The sequence below is a fragment of the Calliphora vicina genome, chromosome 5, assembly GCF_958450345.1.
Source record: "Calliphora vicina chromosome 5, idCalVici1.1, whole genome shotgun sequence".
Taxonomy (NCBI): Eukaryota; Metazoa; Arthropoda; class Insecta; order Diptera; family Calliphoridae; genus Calliphora; species Calliphora vicina.
This window is the reverse complement of record NC_088784.1, coordinates 16,342,835-16,364,575: the sequence shown is the minus strand read 5'-3', so window position 1 is coordinate 16,364,575 and position 21,741 is coordinate 16,342,835. Positions and strand designations below refer to the sequence as shown.

Below are 21,741 nucleotides of genomic sequence, written 5' to 3'. Positions count from 1 at the left end.
TGAACCAGAGGAGACTTAAAATATTTACATTTTATCTGGATCTTTACACATTTTTCTATTGTTTTATTAACTTTTGATACTTTTTAAAAAAGTTTCAATATAAAAAATTAAAAAAGAAAAAAGTAAAATAAATTTTAATACTACATTTTGCTTATTTTGTAAAATCAAATTTCATTTTGTTCTCATAAATAACGCCTGCAGCTGGTAGCTTCCTTTGTAATTTACTCATAAATTACTGCATATAATTATTTATAGATTCGTGTGTGTGTGTGGTTGGTTTTCTTATCAAAATATTTCTTTTTATTAAAAAAAAAATACCTAGAAACCAAACAAGCTGGTCAGTATAGTAAAATAAACAAAATAGAAGAGAACATTTGCTAGGAAAGCTATTGTTTAAACATTTTTCTTACTAAAAACAATTGAGAAATCTATTGCAGGCCGCTGTAAACAATTGTTTTGGTTTTTTTCAAAATTAGTGATAATGGAAAACGATTTAATTTAAGTATAAAAACAAATTCTATAAGAGATTTTAGTAAAGAACAATTCTAAACAAAAGCTTTTTTCTAAAAAAAAAACGTCAATTGCATTATCAAAACAAAATATTGGGGGCACTTTGATTGTAACCCTTAAATAAACATAATATTAAGACAGCCCATAGAGTTGGCCAGCCATTTTATTAGAGTTTGATTTTTTTTATAGAAATATAAAGAAAATCATTTAAAACTACTTAAGAGTCATAAACAAAGCATTAATTTCTCCGAAAACTGTTTATTTTTGTTGCCAATACCTGTGGTCGAGTTCCAAAACATAAACAAATGCATATTTTATGGAGTTTTAAATGGATTTTATAGGAAAAAATAGCGGCAAAGTACAGTGAGTCACATTATAAAGAAAATATAATTTCATAATGAAAAAAAACAATAAAGATTTAATTTCATTTGGTAATAAAAATTACAAAAATAAGAATATGTATGAATGAGTAGAAATATTAAATTGTTTTAATGATTGTTGTTAATATTTATCCCTTATTCGAATAATTCTTATTCGATTAACCGGATAACCGAATCCCTAATAATCTTTAATTTCGTTTGTTGTTCAATATTTAATTTATTTTAACTATTCTAAATTTGTTTCATGGAAAAGTCATTATTCGTCATTGCGTGGTACTGTCATACCCGATTTTGTTAATTTCAAATAATCAGTTAACCGGGTAACAGTTACCCGAATAATCTTTAGATTTTTTTTAATTCTCTATAACAAATGTCTTTATATTTTGTAAAGAAAACTATTGAAAAATTACAAAATTTTTGGAAACACAAACGGTTACCCGTTATTTCTAAACGATTAATTGTTAATTTCTTGTATTAATAAACACTTTAAACAAGAATTTTACTGTATGAATATAATTATTCAATATTTTCAATGATTTTTTGCAAAAAAAATATATTGTTAACCGTTATTCGTATAATTTTTATTCGCTTAACCGGGTAACCGTAACCCTAATAATCTTTAGTTTCCTTTTTTTCTTCAATATTTTACATATTTTAACGATTCTAATTTTTTTCTTCGTAAAAATCTAATCGAGTACTCATCGTTATTCGAATAATTCTTATTCAATTACCCTATTAACGAGTAACCGAAACCCTTATAATCTTTAATTTTTTAATTTTTATCAAATATTTTACATATTTTAATGATTCAAAATTTTGTTCAAGAAAAAGTAACCGGATACCCATCATTATTCGATTAGTTTATATTCTATTCATCAGATAACCGTTACCCCAATAATTGTTCGTTTCTTTTCATTCTTTGGACAAATTTCTTAAGTTTTTGTAAAGAAAACTATTGAAAATATAAAAAAAAAATGGAAAAAACGGTTACCCGTTATTTCTAAACGATTAATCGTTATTTTCTTGTAGCTATAAACATTTTAAACAAGATTTTTACTATAAGAATAAAAAATATTCATTATTTTCCATGATTTTTCAGAAAGTATCTTGTTAACCGTTATTCGTATAATTTTTATTCGGTTAACCGAGTAATCGTAAACCTAATAATCTTTAGTTTCCTTTTTTTCTTCAATATTTTACATATTTTAACGATTCTATTTTATTTTCATAAAAAAACTAATCGAGTACCCATCATTATTCGAATAATTCTTATTCAATTAACCGGGTAACCGTTACCCAACTAAACTTTAGTTTGTTTTCACTCTTCTGGGAAATGTTTCCTTAATATTTTAGAAAGGAAAATATTGAAAAACTTCAAAATTTTTATAAAAAAAAAAAATCGGTTACCCGTTATTTCTAAATGATTAATCGTTAATTAATTTAAGCTGAATGCACCTCAAACAAGAATTTTACTATAGGAGTATTAATTTTCCATATTTCCAATGATTTTTTTGACAAAAAAAAGTAGCTGGTTAACCGTTATTCGTATAATATTTAATCTATTAACCGGATAACCACAACCCTAATAATCTTTAGTTTCCTTTTTTCTCCAATATTTTACTTATTTTAATAATTCAAAATGTTGTTCTAGAAAAAGTAACCAGATACCCATCGTTCTTCGTTTAGTTTATATTCTGTTAATCAGATAACTGTTACCCGAATAATTTTTAGTTTATTTTCTGGAAAATTTCTTAAGATTTTAGAAAGGAAAATATTGAAAAATTATACAATTTTTGTGAAAAAAAAAATCGGTTACCCGTTATTTTTAAACGAGTAATTATTAATTATTTTTAGCTAAATCTGTTATATTAATTAGATAACCGTTACCCGAATAATTTTTCGTTTCTTTTCATTCTTCGGACAAATTTCTTAAGATTTTGGAAAGAAAAATATTGAAAAATTACACAATGTTTTAATAAAAAAAAAACGGGTAACCATTTTTTCTAAATGTTTAGTTTAAGATCAAACAAAAATAAATATTCCACATTACAATGATTTAAAAAAAAAAACCGTAATAATCTTTAGATTTTATCAGTTCCCCCCTCTAAAATTATATTTATAAAGTATTAGAACTAAAACCGGTCTTTATACTCTTAACACTAGTCAAGTAACTAGTTCTATAACTAGTTTCCTGTAAAAAAAATTTTTGATTAAATGGTGTAAAACAACTTATAAAAAAAACTTTTTTTTAAGTCCAAATATACAGTTGTAATCTAAATTTAAATGTCTTCAAATAAAAGCCTAAAAATATATAAATCAATCCCAAGTTTTTCTGCTTGACTGAGTTTCAATGTTTCCATTTTTTTTTATTTCAAATGTGACACAAACTTCCGTTATACATTCATTTTAAAGATAATGTTGTTTAAAAATCACCAAATAAGTATTAAAATAAAATTTAAAATAAATTAAACTAAAATTTCCTAATTATTTATAAATTCTGAGAATTAATTCTATCATAATTAACATAAAAAACAACAAACTTCTCTTTCTAATTTAAGTGAGAATTTTATAACTTGCAATTTTCAAATAAATTAGCAAAAAATCTCTTAAATTAATTTGAAATAATTCCCTCAAATTGTTCCTTCGTAGTACTCGCATTCAACATGAATGTATTTTTTTTTTATTGTAATAGAGTTTTATAGACTGTTGATGACTTCTTTACAAAGTGATTATTTGCTTGAAATCAAATGAATTTTATAAATAAATTTAAAATACGTCGTCGTCGTTGTCGTCTATTGGGTAGTAGTCGTACAAATAAATAAATTTATACAAAAAAAAGCTAAAATGTAAACAATGTTATCGCTTGCACATGCAGGCTATTTAAAAGAAACCCATAGAATAGTGTAAGAAAATAATCGGTTGTTGGGAAATAAGTAATCGATGTAAATACAACAAGTTATATTTTGATAATTTTAAACAAAATATTGTATTATTTCCAAATAATAGGCATAATTTACAATTAATTAAAGATTTGTTGATCGGGTGGTTACCCGTTATTCATTTACAATTACCCAGTATATTTCGGTAACTTTAAACAAAACTGTGTATTGTTTCAAAGAAAGAATTCAAAATTTTTTGTTGCAAATTAACAAAAAAAATATGTGGTTACCCGTTATTCATTTATAATTACCCGGTAAATTTTACCAAATTTAAACAAAATTTTGTTAGTTGTTCGTTTCTTTTCATTCTTTGGAAAAATTTCTTAAGATTTTGTAAAGAAAACTATTGAAAAATTAAAAAAAATTTTGGAAAAAACCGGTTACCCGTTATTTCTCAACGATTAATCGTTATTTTCTTGTAGCTATATTTCGGTAACTTTAAACAAAACTGTGTATTGTTTCAAAATAAGAAATAATTAAGCATTTTTTGTTAAAAATGAACAAAAAAAATATGTGGTTACCCGTTATTCATTTATAAATACCCGGTAAATTTTAGCAAATTTAAACAAAATTTTGTATTAGCACAAATTAATTGGAGTATATCACAAATAATTAGGGATTTTTCTGTACAAATGAAAATATTTTTAATGAAAAAAATACCGGTTACTCGATATTCTTCAATGGTTAACCATTAAATTAATATGATTTTTTTTCAATTTAATGATTTGTTGCCACAAACAAAATAATTACTGTTTAAAAATGAAAAAGTAGCTGGGTGGATAACCGTTATTCGTATAATATTTAATCGATTAACCGGGTAATCGTAACATTAATAATCTTAAAATAAATTTTTTCTGCAATATTTTACTTATTTTAATGATTCAAAATTTTGTTTATGAAAAAGTAACCGAGTACCTATAGCTATTCGATTAATTTGTATTGAGGTATTGAGGAATTTCACTATTCTGGGGAATGGTTTTTCATATTTTAGAAAGAAAAATATTTAAAAATTACAAAATTTTTATGAAAACAAATCGGTTACCCCTTATTTGTAACGAGTAATCGTTAATTGCTTTTAGCTAAATACAATTCAAACAAGAAATTTACTATAAGAGTAGAAATATTTAATATTTCTAAAAATTTTGGCAAAAAGTAGCTGGTTAACCGTTATTCGTTTAATATTTAATCGATTAACCGGTTAACTATAACCTTAATAATATTTAGTTTAATTTTTTTTCCCCAATTTTTAACTTCTTTTAATGATTCTAAATTTTGTTCAAGAAAAAGTAACCGAGTAACCCTCGTTATTCGATTATTTTATAACCGATAACCAGATAACCGTTACCCGAATAATTTTTAGTTTCTTTTCATTCTTCTGACAAATTTCTTAAGATTTTGGAAAGAAAAATATTGAAGAATTATAACATTTTTCTGAAAAAAAAATACGGTTACCCGATATATATAAACGATTAATCGTTAATTTATTTGAGCTAAATACACTTAAAACAAGAATTTTATTGTAGGAATAGAAATATTCCACATCTTTAATGATTTTTGGCAAAAAAATAGCTGGTTAACCGTTATTCGTATAATTTTTATTCGATTAACCGGGTAACCATAACCCTAATAATCTTTTAATTCATTTCTTTCTTAAATGTTTTATATATTTTAATGATTCTAAATTTTCTTCAAGAAAAAGTAATCGAGTACCCATCGTTATTCGTTTATTTTATATTCTATTAATCAGATAACCATTACCCGAATAATTGTTCATTTCTTTTCATTCTTCTGACAAATTTCTTAAGATTTTGGAAAGAAAAATATTGAAAAATTATAAATTTTTTCTGAAAAAAATGCGATTACTCGATATTTCTAAACGATTAATCGTTAATTAATTTGATCTAAATACACTTCAAACTAGAATTTTACTATAAGTAGAAATATTCAATATTTTTGACAAAAAGTAACTGGTTAATCGTTATTCGAATAATTCTATTTTCCATATTTTAACGATTCTAATTTTTTTTTCATAACCGTAACCCTAATAATCTTTAATTTTTTTTTAATAATTCAAAATTTTATTCAAGAAAAAGTAACCGGGTACCTAACGTTATTCGATTAGTTCATATTATATTGAACAGATAACCGTTAGCCGAATAATTTTTCGTATATTTTCATTCTTCTGACAAATTTCTTAAGATTTTGGAAAGAAAAATATTTCAAAATTATAAAATTTTTGTGAAAAAAATCGGTTACCCGTTAATTCTTAATGTTTAATCAGTAGCGGAGAACACTTTAAATGAACATTTGAATGTACGTGTAGAAATATTCAATATTTTTAAAGATTTTTGGCAAAAAGTAACTGATTAACCGTTATTCGAATAATTCTTATTCGGTTAACCGGGTAACCGTTACGAAATAATGTTTTGTTTACTTTTTTCTTAAATCTTCGATATTACATAATAAATTTTGAAATAATTTTTTTGGCAAAAAGTAACCGGGAAACCATTACCCAAATAATCATTAATTTCCTTTTTTTCTTCAATTTTCTATTTGCTTTAACGATTCAAAATTTTTATAATGAAAAAATAACCGAGTACCCATTACTATTAACCGGGTAACCATTTGCTTATGTATTTAACACACACATAGTTGTGGTTTTCGGCTTATAAATGAAATTAGTTTTAACATTTGTTTGCTATGCGTAAGAAAAGTATTCATAAATAGAAAATGTTTGAAAAAATAATCGGTTAATGGTTAACCGCTTGAGGTTAGCTGCGCAAAAAAACCTAATAAACAAATAAGAGGTCATAAAGTATTTTTAATAATTAAGCATGCAAAATATGTTAAAATAAATAAATATAAATAAATGAAAAGAAAATAAATTTTAAAAGCTTACCAAAATGCACTGAAAGAAAAACGTTTATTGGGCGTTGAATCATTGGTATGATTCGAGGTTGAATTACTACGAAATATACCCGACATATTTAAGGCATTAATTATAAATATTAATCTACTTATTAAGATAATCAAAATTATTTTGATTGTTTTTTTTTTTTGGTGGAAGCTAATTTAAATATTTTCAATATTTCTTTTTTTAAATTTTCAGACTCTTTGGTTTCTTTTATTTTGTTGTCTTGTTGTAGTTTTAAATCTTTGGTTTCAATTGCTTTTTTTTCGCTTTCATTAATATTGAAATTGAATTTGTTGTTTTGTTTCCTTTTTTTTTTTGTATATTTTAAATGAATGATTTCATTTGTGATATGTTTTTGCTGTTTGTTTTTTATTATTTTCTTCTTTTGCGTTTTTTTGAAATTTCAGTTTGAATTTTATATTTCAATCTAATTAAATTAAGTTGTTGCGTTGTTGCAGGCATATGATGATGCAGCAGCATGAGTCACTTAAAAAATTTTGATCACACACGCAGCATTAAAACAGAAAAAAAAAACGATGAGTGAGTCCGGTGTGTAGCGTGTTTGCCACAGGCATTTGCCGTTTGGATTCAAATAAAACCATGTAGTATTGCTGTTAAGGGATCATTTATTTGATCGTTGCTGTGTTGGTTCCTTGTAGTTTTTGTGTGTGTTTCGTTCACTAATTGTGGTTGTTTTTGTTTGATCTAGAATTAGAAATTTTATAAAAATAAACAACTACATCTAATTTGTTTTAATTGGTTGTAGGTCTTTTGCTTTTTTGTTGTTGTTGTTGTTCGTTTCTACCATAAAAAACGTTTGCCAATGTAGAGAATATTTGACACGAGTTTATTCACACTTATTTCGTTTAATTACTAAAGAAAAAGTGAATTTAAATAGAAAATAATTTGAAATAATTTATAAAAAAAAAATACAACTGTCAATGTCGATTTAAGTTTTGGCTGACTTTAAATAAGAAAATATTCAAACAAAACACTTTCAATTTTAATAAATACCACTACATATTCTAAAATGTAATAATAAACTAATTAAAACTTAACATAGAAAGAAATAATGATTAATCCGTTTAAAAATAAATTCATTTATTTCTTATTTAAATTCATTTCAATTATCAAAAAGTATATTTTTTGGGTTACTTTCGTAAATACAGTAATATTTGGCATCACTACATACTTGGCATCACTGTATACTTGGCATCACTGCCATACGTCAAACGGTTTCTATTGCAAATGGTTGACAATGATGCCACAATTTGTTTTTGAAGCACTGCAATCTTTGGCTTTACTTATTTACAGCATTTATGAACGCACTCTTTTGAACCACCCACCACCAAATAAACAATTTTTAAAATGAGAACTGTTTCTAATATTAAACTTTGCTTAAATAACAACAAGTTAAAGTTATTAAACAAAATTAAGAAAAGAGAATTGTTTCTGACCTATAAACCCAGTATTTAAAAAAAAACTAAATCAAATTTATATCAAAGTGATTTACAAAACATTCTCCCTAATTTAATTAAATTATGGAAAAATTTAATACTGAAATATCCATGATTGGAATATTGAAATATCCACGATTAAGCATGTTCCTGGAATTCTGAAATATCCATGATTGGAATAATAATATATCCATGATTGGAATATTGAAATATCCACGATTGAGTTTATTCCTGGAATTCTGAAATATCCATGATTGGAATACTGAAATATCGACGATTGGAATGCTGAAATATCCATGATTGGAATACTGAAATATCCACTATTGGAATGCTGAAATATACACGATTGAGCTTATTCATGGAATTCTGAAATATCCATGATTGGAATACTGAAATATCCATGATTGGAATACTGAAATATCCACGATTGCTGGAATATCCATGATTGGAATACTGAAATATCCACGATTGGAATACTGAAATATCCACGATTGGAATGCTGAAATATCCATGATTGGAATACTGAAATATCCACGATTGGAATGCTCAAATATCCATGATTGGAATGCTCAAATATCCATGATTGGAATACTGGATTGGAATGCTAAAATATCCATGATTGGAATACTGAAATATCCACGATTGGAATGCTGAAATATCCACGATTGGAATGCTGAAATATCCATGATTGGAATACTGAAATATCCACGATTGGAATGCTGAAATATCCATGATTGGAATACTGGATTGGAATGCTAAAATATCCATGATTGGAATACTGAAATATCCACGATTGGAATGCTGAAATATCCACGATTGGAATGCTGAAATATCCATGATTGGAATACTGAAATATCCACGATTGGAATGCTGAAATATCCATGATTGGAATACTGAAATATCCACGCTGGGAATGCTGAAATATACATGATTGGAATACTGAAATATCCACGATTGGAATGCTGAAATATCCATGATTGGAATACTGAAATATCCATGATTGGATTGCTGATATATCCACGATTGGAATACTGAAATATCCACGATTGGAATACTGAAATATCCACGATTGGAATGCTGATATATCCATGATTGGAATACTGAAATATCCACGATTGGATTGCTGATATATCCACGATTGGAATGCTGAAATATCCATGATTGGAATACTGAAATATCCACGATTGGATTTCAGTATTCCACGATTGGAATACTGAAATATCCACGATTAGAATACTGAAATATCCACGATTGGAATACTGAAATATCCACGATTGGAAAGCTGAAATATCCATGATTGGAATACTGAAATATTCACGATTGGAATGCTGAAATATCCATGATTGGAATACTGAAATATCCACGATTGGAAAGCTGAAATATCCATGATTGGAATACTGAAATATCCACGATTGGAATGCTGAAATATCCACGATTGGAATGCTGAAATATTAATGATTGGAATACAGAAATATCCAAGATTGGAATGCTGAAATATCCACGATTGGAATGCTGAAATATCCATGATTGGAATACTGAAATATCCACGATTGGAATGCTGAAATATCCATGATTGAAATACTGAAATATCCACGATTGGAAAGCTGAAATATCCATGATTGGAATACTGAAATATTCACGATTGGAATGCTGAAATATCCATAATTGGAATACTAAAATATCCACGATTGGAATGCTGAAATATCCATGATTGGAATACTGAAATACCCACGATTGGAATGCTGAAATATCCATGATTGGAATACTGAAATATCCACGATTGGAATGCTGAAATATCCACGATTGGAATACTGAAATATCCATGATTGGAATGCTGATATATCCACGATTGGAAAACTGAAATATCCACGATTGGAATGCTGATATATCCACGATTGGAATACTGAAATATCCACGATTGGAATATTGAAATATCCATGATTGGAATACTGAAATATCCACAATTGGAATGCTGAAATATCCATGATTGGAATGCTGAAATATCCACAATTGGAATGCTGAAATATCCATGATTGGAATGCTGAAATATCCACGATTGAGCTTGTTCCTGGAATTCTGAGATATTCATGATTGGAAAACTGAAATATCCACGATTGGAATACTGAAATATCCACGATTTTAATACTGAAATATCCACGATTTTAATACTGAAATATCAACGATTGAGCTTGTTCCTGGAATGCTGAAATATCCACGATTTATCTTGTTTCTCGGCTTCTAAAATATCCACGATTGAAACTACTGAAATCTTGTTCCCCAACCACTTTTTTTCGACTAAGCTTGTTAATGTTGACTACTAAAAGATCCACGATTAAGCTTGTTTCTCGACTACTTAAAGATTAAGCTTTTTCTCTACAACTTAAACATCCACGATTCCGTTTGTTCCTCTACCAGATCGTTGAACTTGTTCTTCGACTACTTAAATAAAGTAGATCGTCTACTAAAAGTTACAATATTGAACTTGTCCCATAACTAATGAAACATTCAGTTGTAGATATTTTCAAAGCCAAGTAATTTTCTTTGGAAATCTTCAACTTCAATTGCAAGTCTTTATAAAGTCACAATTTGGCTTCAATTAAAGGTTAATTAAAGGTATGTAAAAAGTCAGCATTTAGCTTCAATCGAAGGCCCTAATAAAGCCACAATTTAGATTCAATCGTAGGGGTTTAGGTCTATACAAAACCATAATTTAGCTTCACTTGCAGGTCTTTTAATTTAAATTATTCGAGGAGCAAAGCGAGAACTTTCAGAAAATAAATTTTACAATTTTTTTCAAAAAAATATGTTCTATTGACTTAATCTCATTCCATCACTTTTGTACCACATTTAACCAAAATAAACAAAATTTGAAATAATCCTACAGATGAAAACTAAATACAAAATATTGTAAAAATTTTACATAATAAAAAAAAAAACAGAAATATTATTTGTGTTAAATTACAAACACAAGTATACGCACCCAAGCACACACTCATTTGCTTGCTGGGAACAAAAAAATAATTAAATTTTCTCATGTTATAAATTCTAATATTTCTCAGCATAAAATTTTCACACATTTATATTTATGAACTAAAGACATCAAAAAATCATGTCAACATTTTAAATTTTACAACACTTTGAAGAAAGTCATGATGAATTAGAAATTAGACGAAAAATATAACAAATTATTATTAATTAAATGCATTTGTGATAAAGTATGGACCAGGCACTGGCAGATATGTTTAAAACATGCACAGGCCTCCTCTTTATTATGTATTTAGACAAGAACACGTACTTGTACTCATGTGTAAATGCATGTTTGTTGCTCACTTGTAAGAATATGATGACAAAAACAAAAATATCAACAAGAAAAAAACTAGAGCACACTTTTTTTCATTGCACTGTAGTTGTTGTTATTGCTGTAAAGATGTAAGAACAAGAATGCTTGCCAAAATGACAACCAAATGAGATTTTTAGCACTTACTTGTAAGAGAGTATGTACTTGTATGTTGTAATGGTTGTTGTTGTTGCAGTTAGATTTGTTGGTTTTTTGTTTGTTTGATTATAGCCTGGCTGCCATTTTATTTAGTTTTATTTTCTAGTCATTCAATTAAATACAATATAAATTGTTTTGGGGCACTACTACAAACATGTTGTTTATTTATTTTTGGAAATTAGCAAAAAATCAAGATTTTTAAGCAAAACTAAAACACAAACATTTATTTTTGAATGAAAATTGTGTGTTTTTTTATAAATAATTATGAGAGCACTTGTTTTTTTTGTATAGTTATTTTTACAAAAATATACTTTTGAGCCCTTTGGAATGAAGAAAAAAAAAATCCAAAGGGGATTTGTTTTGTCATGGTAACACATGGTTAAGGACAAGGCGAATTGAGTATAAGGTGGTGTCGATTCTACAACAATTACAACATTTACAAAAACCACAAGCAATTTGGTTTTGTTTATGTTGGCTGGAGCTGTCAAAGTTTGAATGTTATTTTTGTTGCTTTTACGTTTGTTGTAGTATTCGTGGCAACAAACACTAGTGAATTTGACAGCTCCAACTTTCAAACAACCATAGCCAGCTGATCGGTTGAATACACCTGTTAAATGAATTCGACTTGGTTAAGGAGTATTAAATTCATTAAAAGCTGGGGTCGATAACACAGCTGATTTTTTCTTTAGATGTTCGAACTGTTAAATTCACTAGTGTTTGTTGCAGCAAACAAAACAAAATAATCTCAAATTTGTAAAATGTCAAGGGAGATAAATCAAAATAAACAGAGCAACAAGTAGGGGACAGCAAAAAGAGACAAACTTAGAGAGAAGTTTGATTTGAGTCAAAAAATAATATTTTGATTGTATTTGAATATCGGTTAACCAGTTTCTTTTTGCAAAACTCATTGAAATTTTCAATATTTCTACTCATCTAGCACAATTCTTGTTTAAAGTTCAACGATTAATCGTTAGTTTTTAACAAAGATCATTAACTATTATTATCAAACTCAATTTGCATTGAAATAATCAAAATTCTGCTTTAAAGCGTAGAAAGTTAAAGTGAAATATCTGGTAACTGTTAGAAAATAACGGGTAGCCGATATTTAGTTTTACTAAAATATGCGGTTAACCGGTTATTTTGCACCCAAAAATAGTACAATATAAATAAAAAAAATAATCAAAATTCTTGTCTAAAATAAACAGAATTTAACGAGTAATCGTAAATGAATAACGAGTAGTTGCATTTATGTTGGTTAATTTGTAACGACAAATCTTTAATTATTTGTTGTATATTCCTTTCACTTTGAAACAACATGAAATTTTATATAAATTTAGCAAAATATACCGGGTAATCGTAAATGCATAACGAGTAACCGCATTTTTTTTGGTTTATTTGTAACCACAAATCTTTAATTATTTGTTATAATTCCTTTGAAACAATATAAAAATTTTATATATGTAAATTTAGCAAAATATACCGAGTAATCGTAAATGAATATCGAGTAACCATTGTTTTGTTGGTTTATTTGTACCAAAAAATTTTTACTTATTTGTTATATATTCCTTACACATTGAAATAATATGAAATTTGGTTTAAAATTAGCAAAATATACCGGGTAATCGTAAATAAATAACGAGTAACCATATTTTTGTTGGTTTATTTGTACTAAAAAATCTATAAATATTTGTTATATATTCCTTACACATTGAAACAATATGAAATTTTGTTTTAAATTAGCAAAATATACCGGGTAATCGTAAATATATAACGAGTAACCATATTTTTGTTGGTTTATTTGTACCAAAAAATCTTAAATTATTTGTTATATGTTACTTTCACTTTCAAACAATATGAAATTTTGTTTAAAGTTAGCAATATATACCGTGTAATTGTAAATGAATAACGAGTAACCACATTTGTATTGTAATTATTTGTTATATATTGCCAAACCTTTGAAACAATACAAAATTGTATATAAAGTTAGCCCAAAATTTACCGGGTATTCGTAAATAAATAACGAGTAACCATATTTTTGTTGGTTTATTTGTATCAAAAAATCTTTACTTATTTGTTGTATATTCCTTACACATTGAAATAATATGAAATTTTGTTTTAAATTAGCAAAATATACCGGGTAATCGTAAATAAATAACGAGTAACCATATTTTTGTTGGTTTATTTGTACCCACAAATCTTTAATTATTTGTTATATATTCCTTACACATTGAAACAATATGACATTTTGTTAAAAGTTAGCAAAATATAACGGGTAATCGTAAATGTATAACGAGTAACCACATTTTTGTTGTAATTATTTGTAATATATTGCCAAACCTTTGAAACAATACAAAATTTTATATAAAATTGGTTAAAAATATACCGGGTATTCGCAAATGAATAACGAGTCACCGCATTTTTTTTTTGTTTGGTTTATTTGTATCAAGAAATATTTAATTATTTGTTTATACTCCTTTCACATTGAAACAATATGAAATTTTGTTTAATGTTAGCAAAATATACCGGGTAATCATAAATGAATAACGAGTAACCGTTTTTTTTTGTTCATTTGAAGCAAAAATTATATTTGAAATTTTCCATTATTTTACTAAATATCAAAAATAAACAAAACTTGTGTTTAGTTTAAATATTATTTAAATTCAAATTTAGTGAATTTTTTTGAAATGTATTTAATTTGAACGTCAATTTGACGCCCGCACCAGTTTTTAAAATACAATTATTTAAATAAACCAAATACATATGTACATTTTTCTTTACAAAAAAGTGTGCCGTTAAAAACTGCATTGCTATGTTCTATACAAGGTGTTGCAAGAGGAGGTGGTAATTTGAAAATACAAAAAAAAAATCTAACAATATAATAGGTCCTAGGTCCTCCAAAAAGGTAAAATTTAATAGTTCATACGTCTTCCAATTCTAGCTTCAATCGTAGGTCTTTATATAGTCCAAGTTTAGCTTCAATCCTAGGTCTTTATATAGCCCAATTTTACCTTCAATCGTAGGTCGTTATGTAGTCCAATTTTATCTTCAATCTTAGGTCTTTAAGTAGCCCAATTTTAGCTTCAATCGTAGGTCATCAATGAGGTCCAATTTTAGCTTCAATCCTAGGTCTTCATGTGGTCCAAGTTTAGCATCAATAATAGGTCTTTATGTAATCCAAGTTTAGCTTCAATCGTAGGTCTGTATATAGTCTAAATTTAGCTTCAATCGTAGGTCTGTATATAGTCTAAATTTAGCTTCAATCGTAGGTCTTTATATAGTCCAATTTTAGCTTCAATCGTAGGTTTTTAAGTAGCCCAATTTTAGTTTCAATCGCAGGTCATCAATGAGGTCCAATTTTAGCTTCAATCCTAGGTCTTTATATAGCCCAATTTTACCTTCAATCGTAGGTCCTTATGTAGTCTAATTTTAGCTTCAATCCTAGGTCTTTAAGTAGCCCAATTTTAGCTTCAATCGTAGGTCATCAATGAGGTCCAATTTTAGCTTCAATCGTAGGTCATCAATGAGGTCCAATTTTAGCTTCATTCCTAGGTCTTTAAGTAGCCCAATTTTAGCTTCAATCGTAGGTCATCAATGAGGTCCAATTTTAGCTTCAATCCAAGGTGTTTATGTGGTCCAAGTTTAGCTTCAATCGTAGGTCTGCATATAGTCAAAATTTAGTTTTAATCCTAGGTCTGTATATAGTCCAATTTTAGCTTCAATTTTGTAACAGTTCCCTTTCCTTTAAGTTATTGCAAGTAAACTAACTTTTCTTTCTGCAATACCCTGTTCTAGAGTCTGTATGGAAATGCATTTTTTGGTTTAATTTTTCAATTTCTGTGTATATCTTCAGTGCCCCATTGTAACAACATAAAAAATAATTTTATATTTTTGTAAGAATGTATTATTTAGTTTATTTATTTTTGTGTGTAGGTTGTTCTCATATAATTGAATTATAAACACTGTGGTTTTTTTTTCATACCAAACGCTCAGCACCTCATTCATAATCAAAGGAAACACACAAAAAAAAATATAACCCAACATAGAAATCAACAAAATATACATAAAAAATGCAGCATAAATGTTTTACATACAAAAATTACGTCTAGAGAAGTGGCATTTCAAAATTAAAAAAAAAGTCTGTTTCAAAAAAAAAAAACATCAGACGTTTTGCTTTCAACACCCTCATTCAAAAAACAAACTGAAAAAAACCAACATTTAAATCACACTATCAAAAAACCACTGCAACATATTCTTATAAGCAGTTTTCCTGATACCAACTGGACTCGCCTTAAAGTCATTTAATGCCTAAATAAATAAACACTTTGCTACTCAATTCTTACTCCTCCTCAGTCCATCTTTCATTAGAGGCTGCCAGAAAAAACATTGCATCGTAGTCGCCGGCCGACCGGCCGTCCTAATAAAATCTTTGACTTTATTCATAATTTGTTTATAAATTAACGACGACGACATCCTGCATGAAATTTGTAAAATAATCGATTTTATTCGTTATAATAAACATTATTTCGAAATAAAAACAAAAATAATTGCTGTCCATTTGCAATAAGAGATTTGTATTTAAATTTCAATTTGAAAATGTAAACAACCCAATTAAATGATAAATGATGAGCAATAACAAGTTGTAAAGTATTAATGATCAGACTAATTAATCTTGCAGACCGTTCCATAGGTTGAACATTTTTTAATAAATCTTAAACGAAAATTTGGAACATTTTGAAACTCTAGTATAAGTAAAGAACCCAGTTGCAAGTTTAACTGGACGCACTACAATGGACATTTAGAAAAATGTTTTACATGATCACCTAAAGTTTCGTTTTGGCAATTTGCAGTGGTCGACCACATCGCCCAATTTGATTACTCCAGACTACATTCTTTAGGGTTTTTGAAGCTACAGACTATGAAGGTTTTCAAAAGTCTAACAGAAGTGCGTGAACTTATCGTCCAAAGATGATTGAAAACGGCCCTAAAGAAAAATAGCCAATTTCTTATACAAATTCTAATTTACAAAATCGTTAATTCACAAAAAAAAACAAGTAAGAGAGCTATATTCGGCTGTGCCGAATCTTATATACCCTTCACCAAATTATACTTCAAAATTAATTTTTTTTAATATTTTTAGGTAAACAAAATTTAATTTTTTTTGAAATTGTTTTTTAATTTTTTTTTAAAAAAGATTTTTCCAAATTTTTTAATTTTTTATTTTTTTTGGAAAAAAAATGTATGACATAAAAATTTTTTTGATGAAAAAAAAAATTCGGGTTAAAAAATATTTTTCCCGATAAACAAAATTAAATTTTTTTTAATTGTTTTTCAAAATTTTTTTTGAAATTGTTTTTTAATTTTTTTAAAAAAAAGTTTTTTCCAAATTTTTAAAAAATTTTTTTTTTTTGGAAAAAAATTTTTTGACCCATTGTAGGTCCAACTTACTATAGCCTTATCTACATCGTTGCAATGGACTTTGAAATATCTATCATTAGATATCCATATTGTCTATATTAATGACTTAGTAATCCAGATATAGATCAAAAATAGGTCAAAAATCGAGGTTGTCCCGGGTTTTTGCTCATATCTCCGTTATTTATGGAACGATTTTGCTGATTTTAAATAGCAAACTTCTCGAAAGCATGTCTGACAGAATAATTGAAGATTTGGATCTCGAAGATATCTGGGGTCTTCAGAAAATTGATTTCAACAGACAGACCGACAGACCGACAGACAGACAGACGGACATGGCTTAATCGACTCCGCTATCTATAAGGATCCAGAATATATATACTTTATAGGGTCGGAAATGAAAAATGTAGAAATTACAAACGGAATGACAAACTTATATATACCCTTCTCACGAAGGTGAAGGTATAAAAATATTTTATTTCATAAAAAATCTCAAATTTCAAAACAATTAAAAACGCCTATTTCTCAAAAACGCCAATTTGACATCACTAATTTCATAAAAAATCGCATATTTCCTAAAAAAATATTACAAAAAATCTACGATTTTATAAAAAATCACTTATTTCTCCAAAAAAAAAATTAAAAAAACGCTTATTTCACAAAAAATCGCAAATATCAAAAATTTCCTTCTTTTCAAAAACAATCACCAATTTAACGAATTGGGAAAAATATTAATTTCATACAAATAGATGATTGTCTAATAAATTGCTAATAAAACGAAAATAGTCTCAAATCTATAATCTCACAAACAAAAATCGACAACAACACAAAAAACACCAATTTAAAAAATCGCTTATTTTTTTAAAACAAAATCACCAATTTCACAACAAATCTACCTCACAAACAAAAATTGGCAACAACACACAAAAACGCCAATTTAAAGAAATCGAAAATTTGATATAAAATTTCAACAATTTTTCAAAAAAAATCGCCAATTTCGCAAAAAGTGAAAAAAATGTCACAAAAAACTCTAATTAAAAAAAAACGCCAAAATAAAAAATCGCTTATTCATTAAAAAATTATAAATTTCACAACAAATCTAAAATCTCACAAACAAATATCAGCAATAATACAAAAAAGTAACAATCTCACAAAAAAACACCAATTTAAAAAATCGCTTATTTTTAAAAACAAAAAAAATCACCAATTACACAATAAATCTACCTCTAAAATTCTCCAATTTTACTCAAAATTTCTTATTTTACAAAAAAGAAAAAAAAATCGCCAAATTCAAAAAATTCAAAATTTTCCCCAGAAATAATAAGATCAACAAACGCCAAACTAAAAAATCCAAAATTGTCTCAAATCTTAATCTCACAAACAAAAATCGGCAACAACACAAAAAACACCAATTTAAAAAATCGCTTTTTTTTTTTTAAAAAAATCACCAATTTCACAACAAATCTACCTCACAAACAAAAATTGGCAACAACACACAAAAATGCCAATTTAAAGAAATCGAAAATTTGATAAAAAAATTTCAACAATTTTTCAAAAAAAAATCGCCAATTTCGCAAAAAGTGAAAAAATATCACAAAAAAGTCTAATTAAAAAAAAACGCCAAAATAAAAATCGCTTATTCATTAAAAAAATTTTAAATTTCACAACAAATCTACAATCTCACAAACAAATATCAGCAATAATACAACAAAGTAAGTCTCACAAAAAAAAACGCCAATTTAAAGAAACCGAAAATTTAATAAAATTTCACTATTTAAACAAAAACAAGTAAGAAATTAAAGTCGGTCAAGCCCGACCAAATAATACCCTAAACTAAGTAAAAGAGCAAAAACATTTTTCTTTTAAAATTTCAATAATTTATATTTTTGAGTGATTTTCGGAAGTGTGCCTTATATGGGGGATATGACCAATTATGGACCGATCACCATGAAATTAGGTCGTGTGATTTATATCTATATTTAACTTTACTATGTTGAATTTTGTGAGTATATCAACATTTTTAAGCGATTTATGCACGTTAAAGTGATTTTCGGAAGCGGGTCTATATGGGAGCTATGACTAATTATGGACCGATCGTAACAAAATTTGGTGACATGAATTTTGTATAGTATATAAAACTTATTTGGAGCGCAATTTGTGAAGATACATTTATAAATTAAACATTTATGACCGATAAAGTCCAATTTCGAAAGGACATTTGTATGGGGGCTAGGTGAAATAATGGACCGATTTCAGGCTTGGTCCTTGGGCCGAAAAAATAATATTTACCAAATTTGATAGAAATATCTTCAAAATTGCGACCTGTACTCTGCGCACAAGGTTTACATGGATAGCCAGCCGACCAGACGGACGGACGGACATCGTTTAATCGACTCAGAAAGTGATTCTAAGTCGATCGGTATACTTTAAGGTGGGTATTAGACTAATATTTTTGGGCGTTACAAACATCTGCACAAACGAATTATACCCTCCCCACTATGGTGGTGTAGGGTATAAAAATGAGATGGTCCATGTATGTAATGGCATCACGTGAGAATGGCTGGAGCGATTTGGCTGATTTTTTTTTATTCGATTCGAAATTTTCAGGAGATGTTTTGTAAAGAAAAAAAAACCAAAACTCCAAAATTTTTTTTTTTTGATTCCAGTCAACTGTAATAAAAAAGCTCCCTAAAGTATGCAGTACAAATTCATATATTTTATTTGCAAATAAATAAGAACAGGCAGGTTTCTGAGGGTTGGAGAAACTTGAAGAACTAACATTAGTAAATGCTACCGGGCGAAGTCGGGGCGGTCAACTAGTATTTAATAAAAGTGCGTAAACTTATCGTCCAGAGAAAAAATCGCTAATTTCAAATCTACAAAATCGCTAAATTCACCAACAAATTCGAAATAAATATTTTGAATTTGTTTTTTTTTTCGATTATTTTCTTCAAAAGTAAACAACTTATTTAAATGCTATTGCACTTTATTTACTTTAATTATTAGAAAATAATTAATCTATAAAGGAAATCATTAAATTAAAATAAAATAAAAAATTCTTAAGCTTGACATAAATCTCATTGTACTCGTTTTTATAATTTTTTGTTTTTTACAACCAAAGCGATTAATTGTTAAATAAATGCTGAAAATGTTTTTTAAACAGAAAAACACTTTCCATTTATGATAAAAATCGCTTGAATTAAATTGTTAATTAAATGCCATTTAAGGTGTTTAAAACACTACCACTCTACACTCTACTCTACGCTATACAAGTAGCCGGTAGGCCGGCAGGCGGGCAGCGGCAGTTTCCATATATTGTATAGCTTGTCTAAACTCATTAGTATTAAATAGTTTTTCGTTTTTGTTTTGTGATTAAATTATTTGTGCAATGACATTAGTTTTATAGAATAAACAATTTTTCATTTGACGTTTTTTCTTTCTTTTTTTTTAAAAAAAAACAATGAGATTTTAACGTTGCTGTGTCACAGTTTTATACATCTATCTATATGAATTTTGTTTTGAGTTTTCATGAACAAGTTCATAACTTAATTGTGTGGGAAAACCTCTGTTTAACTATTATATGAAAATGGTTTGAATAGTATCTCTACTCGTATCTAGCTTTACAAAATGCATACATTTTGTAAAACAAATAAATCTAGTTTTAATATATTTTATACGGATTTTATTAACCAAACAAACTATAAATTATTGAATTACGTTGCAAAATATACTTTGTAAATTGTATTTATTTGTTTAATTAATATTATTATTATTAATATTAAGTTATTAACACAACTGGGTAGGCTCTCGATGTGGGTGATAAAATTTACAAATTTATGTAAAATTTGCAAGTTTTTACATAAGTCGGTGTTTAATGGCGTTTTCTTTTCTGGCATAAATGATGCCTTATTCTGCCTTTTACCCTTTTCTGTGTTCTTTTCTAAAACAAATGTAGTTTGGTAAGGGTATAACGTGTTCTTTTCAAATAATGTTGCCCTAAAACCCCGAAGATATGCTACACGTTTCACCCTCAATTTTATCAAAGGGTTAGAAATGCAGCACTTTTTAAACAGCAAAATGTATAGTTTTACAACATTTAGAAGGTACATAAAATAAAATTGCATAAATGGCAATGGTCTTTATAATTGTTAGAAAAATAACTTGTCCCTTTATTTAAATTAACCAAATTATCACCTATTTTTAGTTCTGAATAAATCACTCAAAATATGTATCTGTTTAAAGGGATTTCTCTACGAATTAAACATATTTATATTTTGTACAACTAAATATAATGATGAGTTTTTTTCTGTCTATTAAACACAAATGAAATTGTGTAAAGATAAGTTAACATATTTCCACAAATATTTATAAATTTTAAAGGCGGGTCATAAGATTAAAATTTATACAAACAGCAAGCATTTCATTAACCCCAAAAAGAAAAATAGGTTTACTCTAAGTATTAAGTAGGGTTTAGGTTTATCTTATTGAATAAATTTTTTAAATAGAAAGTGACTAACAACTGCCCCCTATATACGTAAATAGTATATTTTGTGTCATTTTTAGGGGTTATCTTGCAAAGCATACGCTTCCCTTTTAAAATCATGAATGTTTACCAGTCTTATCAGTCAGTCAA

General features: G+C 27.3%; 1 protein-coding gene across 4 annotated transcripts in view; it reads right to left on the bottom strand.

Annotated features, from left to right (window-relative positions):
• The window catches only part of cnn (centrosomin), a 77,616-nt gene that overhangs the window by 33,838 nt on the left and 22,037 nt on the right, over window positions 1-21,741 (bottom strand). The window contains exon 2 of one of the 4 annotated variants that reach the window (XM_065510491.1): window positions 6,729-7,448. The exons of the other annotated variants lie outside the window; for them this stretch is intronic. Within the exon in view, the coding sequence (XP_065366563.1) occupies window positions 6,729-6,814 (86 nt within the window). The 5' untranslated portion in view covers window positions 6,815-7,448. The remainder of the gene's footprint in view (window positions 1-6,728; window positions 7,449-21,741) is intronic. 4 annotated transcript variants of the gene reach the window in all.